Source organism: Phaethon lepturus, unplaced genomic scaffold (assembly GCF_000687285.1).
Source record: "Phaethon lepturus isolate BGI_N335 unplaced genomic scaffold, ASM68728v1 scaffold29872, whole genome shotgun sequence".
In the NCBI taxonomy this organism is placed as follows: Eukaryota; Metazoa; Chordata; class Aves; order Phaethontiformes; family Phaethontidae; genus Phaethon; species Phaethon lepturus.
In genome coordinates, this window is record NW_010521700.1 from 1 (window position 1) to 8,066 (window position 8,066).

The following is an 8,066-nucleotide window of genomic DNA, read 5'->3' on the forward strand; positions in this document are numbered from 1 at the left end:
GGCGTTGCAGACGGAGCGGTTTATTTTCCCCAGTGTGTCACCCTCGATGGTTTCCAGTTGGAAACCTTCCCCCTCCCTCCCAGGCGGAGCCCCAGCAGCAAGGACACGGCGCCCACCCTACAAGCTGCTTTGGGATCCACCCCAATCCCAACACGTTACGCAAGCAAACCATTACACGGAACCGGGCTGGAGCCTTTGCTTCTGCGTGCACCCGCCCGGGCCCTTCTCCTGCCACACGCTCAGCCAAAGCGAAACCCTTGCCTCGTTGCTGGGGATGCTGACCCGATACTCCAGCACGGACGCCTGCCCAGCCGCTTTATCAGGGAAAACCAAGAACTCGGCCACGTAGGGTTAATGCAGCGACAGGAGGTTTCGCGGCGCAGCACGCTGCGCGGCGCAGCAGCCTGCACACCTCCGGAGGGAAGGGCGTACGCCAGCGCGGCCTGGGGAAGGGGAGGTTGACCAACCATTTCTGCTCGTGCAGCTTCTGGTTTGCACCTGGTTTCAAAGGTGGAATAAGTTGCTTCGCTACCTAAATGCAAAGCTCAGGACCTATGCCTGTGACACAGTGTTTCCAGCAGCCACAGGCCTTCTGCCAAACACACCTCTTGGCTCTTCGATGCCTCTGCTATTATTTATTGTTTAACCCTGTAATTATATTGTCTAAGTCTGGTAAGGCATCTCAAGATGCAGCTTGTTGGGAAGACACTACCAAATTAAGCACCATCAGCCCCAGGTCAGATCCTGACCTCCTCGGTCCTCCCCCTCGCCCAGCTTGCACCCGGCGTCATTTCGGAGCCCCGAAATCCCAGCTTCTCCCTCTATAACCGAGCGACTGCGTACAAGTTATTTGTACAGGCTGCTCTCCTCTGCGTCTGCAGTTGGTTTGGTAAGTATTGATATGACAAATCTTTTCTATTCCATTTTGCCCCAGAGTGCAGGATTTCCAAGTACAAATTACACATGAACGTAGCTCAGTTTCTGACACTTTCTCAGACTGTAGCCTCAGCTGTACACGCGTCTTTCACCAACGCTGGAGTCATTAAATCGGAATTTGAAATGCTTGGGGTTTGAAGCATCATGGCTCACCGCTCGTTACTCCTGTCGGTGCTGCAGTTCAAATCCAGTCTTGGCCATCTCCAACCAAATTGTATTCGACGTAGAGCCTGGGGACACAGCAGCCCTTCCAAGCCACCGTCACGTGAGCCTCGTGCAGGTTGTGAATCACACACTCCTGCGGAGGTTCGGAGCACAGGGACAGTCAGGGCTGGGTGTTTAACTCCTTAGCAGAGGTTTCAAGTCGAACTTGCACTTCTGGAAGGATGTTATTTTAAAAGCCTGAGACGGATGGAACCTTGCCTTTGCTTCCTAGGAGGCTACGTCTTGGCAGAAGTTACAGGCTACATGGGACACTCAAAACAGTAATAAGAAATACTTTCCAATTATGGTACAGCACACAGCTCAAGCAAAAAAAAAAAAAAGCCCAATAGTATATTAAAATCTCCACTTTTGTACCAAGAGGCTAATTAGGGCACAATGAAATCTGTAGCCTTTCCTTCCATTCCAGGTTCCTGTAAGGATATCTGCACCATCACTCCTATTTATAGATGGTTCATTTTCAAATGACAATCCAGTTGAAGATTCAAGACTTGGCGCTCTCGATCTGGACGTGTGACTTGGGCAATCCCTTACAGCGCTCTACTGGATAATAAAGGTTAATGACATGTATCCTGCTTGGTGCAACACTAGATTAAAAATCTGTGGAAACTGCAAGAGCTAGTTAGGAAGCTTTGCGCTAAAAAGTTTTCCAAACAAGCCTTTATTTTTTAATATGCACATCAGCGTGCACCAGACCACTCGCAGCCGTGTGGCTCTTCCCCACACCGATCAAACGTTGATGTGAAGGTGTATATGCAAATCCCCACGTCAGGGTATACAAGAGTTGCGTATGCAAATATTTGCGCAGCGACAGCACACCGCAGCTGCGTGCACAGCGGCGTACGAATGCGCACAGACCCGAAGCGTGTATGCAGTTTTCTACGTATCGAGCTTCAGAGTGAGAACTTGTACATTTTATAAGTGCCTGCAAACAGCTGCTCGCAGCAGACCTTCGCCGAGCCGCAGCGACAGCTGTACCGCCGGGGCTGCCGCTAGCGAGGCCGCCACAGGGACGGCAGGCAACTGCAGAAAACTTAAGAAGAAATTCTCGAGACAGGATGGGCAGATAAGACATTTAAATGAACTACTCTGCAGGGAGTTGCACCGAGTTCACGTTAGTCATTTGGGTGGGGATGTCAGTGTCTGGCCAAGACGATAAGTGGATCCCCCCACCTCCTACACACACGGTATTATTCAGACATCACCTGATCTTCCCGGGTGACTACAAAGCCACGCAGCAGCTGAACCCTGTGCCTTTGCTCCTGGGACACACGGGGAGCACTGGACTACCAGCTCTGCAGCACCATCAGCATACTTTCCAGATAAAGCCTTCTGAAAAGACATTGACCCATCTGGAAGCCTCGCTATCTTAAGTGCACATCTGCAGTGATTTAGCCAGATGAACAGAAGTTAGGTCATCGGGAGGGCTTCATAAACACTGGGAATTAAAGACCATCTCTATTACCACTAGATGTTTTCTCACGTCTTACAGTACTGCCCCTGCTATTAAAGAGGTATCAGGAGGTGGCTCAAAAACGCATTTCGAAGATGAGCTGCTTCATGCCAAGCTTCTGTTCGCCCTCTCCTGAAATCCATGAGGTTATCAACCTCGCCAGCGCTGGTAAGGGCTTCAGGACAGCAGATGATTCACCGCAGCAGCTCGGGTGTGCACGCAAGCTCAGCTTCTACACCAGACAGAACCAGCAATCCCCTTCCCCCCTTGCATTCCTCTAGCAGTTCCCAGCTAAGATTCTTAAGATATCCCAAGCTTTACATCATATATCACAGCAGGCACATGCTCAGCTTACTGGTGAAAGTGAATATTGTCCCTGCTTACAGGGGGAAAAGCTGGCCATGAATCCCAGGCCGCCTATCAAAGGTCTGGACTTGTAGCTACAAGACCACCACAGCCTGGCTTCCCACGCCGCGGCACGCAAACACGCGGGGCTCCACAGCACGGGGCACTTGAACAAGAACAATCCGAGACTGCAAGCACCAACAGACCCCTATTTGTATCGGAAAACCATTACGGAAGGTATAGTTACGCATCAGTATATTAGATTTTATTTTGTCAGATCATTGGGGGTTTTTTATTATTTCTTTTGATCAGGCTTATAGTGTTCAAAATACTCCTAAAACCTTAAATTCTGTTTCCAAGTTTAACTGTGACTTCTTTCTGCATGCTGCATTTTAACTTAATGAGCTCCTAACCATGAAGAAGTATAAAATTCACTACAGAATTGTAGTTAATCATTGATTTTCAAGGCTAAATTTTCTTCTCATGCTGGGTCAGATTCCTGCAGATTGCAGGATGAATTCTGTGGGCAAGATTCAGCTCTGCCATCTCCAGTACAGTGGATAGCCTCAGAATTGCCTTTCTACACACATTATTTTTAGACAAGGAAACATCAAAATTCAAGATCACTCTTAAAGCTTCTGAATATTCACTAACTGGCATAAGTGAAATTGTCCAGGATTCTTTTGATATCACAGTGCTTAAAATATCTTTAAAGCACTGTACAAGCAGCACTGGATGCAACTCACAAGCTGATGGTGAATGTAATTTTAGTGTCCTGAATTTTTTTTTTTTTTAATCTTCTGTGGTGTTAGAACAACCCACAAATACGAAATGGCACAGGCTTTTTTTTTTTTTTTAATATTTATTTATTTATTTACTATTGCCAAAAGGCAGAAATCCCAGAGTTTTCTAAAGATATTCTGTTGGGAGTCAGAGCAAAGGTGAAGCATATTTGAGGTGTATTCTGTCACCGCAGTATCATTTGGAGCACACTATGCTTCCTACCCTCAACTACTAAAGATGGATACAAATTGCAGTTGAACAATGGTACCACATAACAGCCCATGGAAAAGACCTGCCCCATCTATGTTATTATCAAAGATGTTAGAGTGCCACCTTCAGTCTGCAAATGTGGGGAGAAAATCCCTTTTAAATCTAAGCATGACGTGAGCAGGCTTTCCAGGAGAATCTGGTAGCTGCAGACATTAAGCAACCACAGGTTTCCATTCGTCCTCTGTAGAAATACGAAATAAACCATCACCTCCAAGAGGTGAACCTGAATCTTTGGAACCGCTGCCATATTTACGGCTTTCCTTTCGCCTGTCCTTCTAGATTCATGGAACGAAGACAGAAGGCTTGAGCAAAAGATGAGCCATGCCCCAAGTTACTCCTAGATACACCTTAGGGCAGAAAAAGGGATTTCTGACTCTTACAGAAGTATTTAAAACAGGTCTGGTGGAGAAATATATTCATCATGGTTTAGATTCACATTTTCTAGGGCAGCAAAGAGTGTTTTTAATGTTAAAGGACAATAGAAAGAAAGTGCTTCTGATTTTCAGAATAAGCTTTGCCAGATCGGTCCTAAGGAATACGTCAACTGCAAAATGCTGCCGAGATCTACGGTGTCGGGGCAGCAGCAGCCTGAGCTGCTCCGGTCCCGCCTGCGCCGGGTCGTGGCAGACCACTGATGTGCAAAGCAAATTTACTTCCTACTCCACGGCTCGTACGGTTACACCACGCTTTCAACAGCACTGCAGTGAGACCCCGCCGTTAGTTCTCAATGTAAAACTGGCTCATGAAATGCAAAAAAACACCAAGTACAAGACGCACTCCAAACCTCCACCTAGCGCATACGGAGATATAAAATTGCATCTGCATGAGACGCTTGGTCTGTGCGTAATTCATCCATATTCCCAACCAGCACATAGTAATTAGCCTTTGCTGACACTTCTATGAATGGGCATACTCATAAAAGTTCTCCAGTTTTTTGTATTTATTGCACACACGTTCAGTGACTGGTTTTTGGTTCTTACCTAATTTGAACTGAAATAGTAAGTTGTTAATACATTGTTAATTGAAACTTTTTTAAAAAAAACAACCTAGTTTTAACACAACACAACAGTCTTGCACAAGCAGAAACATTTTAAAGACTACACTGCTTCCCCCGAAGTGATGTTTGCTGCAGTGGGATAAATAAAGGGAGCAATATAATCAGTCAGACTAGAAAGCAGCAGTGATGTATTTAGTTATCTCACCGCGCTAATCCTCTATCAGGTGACCGCTCACAAGATTTCTTTAAGCCCTCATTACAGAGGCAGAAACCCAGAACCAGGACATACACTGTAGTGACCCCAAAGTAACATGTTTAACCTCTGAGAGATCTTGGTGGGATTTACATTCTGACCAGGCCAACAACAAGTTGCTCCCGTAAAGGCGGGTTGTACCGCTGTGGCAGAAAAGCCAGAGTAGAAGAAAGAAGAAAAGTATTCTGCTATTTTTTTTGCCTGAAGGCAAATAAAGAAATAGCTAACTGAAATTTCACAAATCAGAAACAGCTTTTGCTAACCATCCAGAAGCCACACAAATTAGTAATTGGGGTTTAGGATCTAATTCCAGGAGCTCTGAACCTGCAGCTTGGCAGGGACAAGGCTTTTAATTCTCTCATTAAAAAGCCCTACAATTGAGTAGATATTAATTTTGCTTTATGACGACAAATCCTACAAGTCAGTTCAAGATACTTACACTGGGACAGGTTTTTTATATATATATATAGTCGTTATACTTCAGACACTTTCACCAGCTTGGAAATATTGTCCCTTAAATACTCGTTTTCAAAACAGAACAGCTTCTCTTCACCCGCTTTAAAAGCAGGGCCACTACCTCGCTGTCACTGCTCATGGCCACCTACTCCGGCGTACGCACGGGCGCGTTTCCGAGCCCGAGAAGCTGCAGGTACGCAGCCGCAGATCGCCCCTGCCTGCACCGCCCATCTGCAGCGTGCTGCAACGTGCTGCCATCGACGCAACGCCTTTTGTCGAGTTACCTCGCCAAGTACATCTTAACTATGTTATCTTTAGAAGACGCTTCTACAAGGAAAGGCATTGGATTAAGCCTATTATTGTAGAAAAACTCTTGCTCCGAGTTTTTGCTTGCAAAAGAAATAAAATACAGAGTACTACATTTACCAAACATGCCAGTAGGTTGGTCTAGTCTAGGGAGAAAAAAAAAAGGCAAAACTCCAAACTCACCTTGATCATTTCTGCCACATAACTTTCCGGTCCTGTATATTCCGTTGAATCTTTTACTTTCACTAACACAATGAAGCACAAGTAATGCCACATGTTGTGCTCTTCTTTAATGTGCTCTTCAAACGTGACTGTCTTGTTATCAAACTTATCTCTTTCCAAACCTACAAGAGTGACACATATATAACCCTTAGTGCTTACGAATCGGTACTAAGAAAACGAGCTCTAAGAACAAAACTTGTTTCTACAGGCTGCTGCGCTTCGTAACAGCCACAATCACTGTTAAACGAACACCCAGTAAGAGGGACAAACCCTCTAACAAAGGGCCACAACGTAGTGAGGAGAGGAAAAACGGTGTAACAAGCCCTGCTCACACTTATTACACGTAACAGAAAACTTCTGGTTAAAAAAATGCAGTCGGTTTATTGGATTTCATAACTCATCTCCTATTTTTAGGTCAAATGGTACCAAAAGCAACATTTGATTTGCAGCAAACTTCCAAAGGTTACTTCTGTCAGTCTGTGTGTTATGCAACTTCTGCATGACCGTCTCATTTAACCGCACCGGCCTCAGAGGCTCGGCAGCTTCATTCCCACTCTACCGATGGGAAAAACTTTCACAGGCGCTACTCAACAGGCTGCACCCTTGGAAAAAACCCAACTGTTTATAAAAATCTCTCCCATTTCAATAGGAAACTATTCTCTGAAGCACAGGAGAAACAGAAACTAAGGATTAGAGGAGAAAATGGTAACTGAGCATACATTCCCTCTCTCTTCCTGCTGCCAAGCTCCTACGCATGTGGTACCCAAGAATATCAACCAGCCGAGAATGCAAGGTAGGAACAGCCAGTAATTCCAGAATCCCGTTTCCTGCTAGTTTGCAGCTACCTCCGACTCTGGCAGAGTAAATCCTTATTTAAGGGTGTTTCCACACTTACCACAAATAAAGCAAGTTGTTTTTAAAATTTCTTCTTTCTTCTGCTTTTCACTCCTTAAATCAGCAAAAGTGTCAATGATCACACCAAAAATCAGGTTAAGGACAATAATGATGACCATGAAGAAGAATAACAGATCATATATCACTCTAGCAGCAAAAAGAGGTTCCTGCAAGATACATATTTCAATCATTAACAACCCAAATACGTGCACCTCTAAGCCTCACCATACCTTTCTCAGTTCAGCAACAGAGTGCACTGCCCCACAGCCCCTCCCTTTAGAATCTCCATTTCTGATGCTCTCCACTGATAACTTACAACTCAAAACATTAAGTGAAACTAAAATGCAAGACTACAGAAAGAAAAGCCAAATTAGTCAGCTACCAGTATGCGATCGTTCTGCTTACTGTGTCCAAGTCCGTCCTCTCCCCCCTCACACGCACCAAACCGCGTTCTCTCCTCACCCCCACCCTGCAAGCCCATCCAGATTATATCCTTATATTAATCTGCTTACATACGAACACAGTATTAGTGTTGACCATAAAGTCTTTTTCTGGAGTTTAATAGTATTCATTTCATGTATGCTAACAACCACGTACGTGGACATTAAGCTGGACTTCCCTGTACCCATTTCATACTTATTGCAGGCCTGAATACCTAACCCCATTTTCAGAATCGTCCTGCCAGTTGGGTGCCAAACTTTTATTAAGAATTATGTAACTTTTAAACCATTGTAAGCTGAAAATAAGGCTAAATATTAGAAAACACTTTGAAATTGCTGACAATATAGAAACGCATTCGCTCTGACCAGTTCTGCTCCTTTGCCCCCTTCCTTGGTTTTGGAGGGGAGGGGACAGCCTGAGACTCAAATGGGCACAATTAGCTGAAGAAGCAGCTAAATGGGCAGCTTTGGCTACTACGAAAAATTCCT

At 45.0% G+C, this 8,066-nt stretch overlaps 1 protein-coding gene across 1 annotated transcript in view; it reads right to left on the reverse strand.

Annotated features, from left to right (window-relative positions):
- Positions 1-6,204: 6,204 nt before the first annotated feature.
- The window catches only part of LOC104616561 (inositol 1,4,5-trisphosphate receptor type 1-like), a gene marked incomplete at its 3' end in the record, with an annotated part of 35,741 nt that continues 33,879 nt past the window's right edge, over positions 6,205-8,066 (reverse strand). Inside the window, exons 17-18 of the mRNA XM_010281608.1 lie at positions 7,139-7,304; positions 6,205-6,365 (exon numbers count right to left, since the gene is read on the reverse strand). Coding sequence (XP_010279910.1) covers positions 6,205-6,365; positions 7,139-7,304 — 327 coding nt within the window. The remainder of the gene's footprint in view (positions 6,366-7,138; positions 7,305-8,066) is intronic.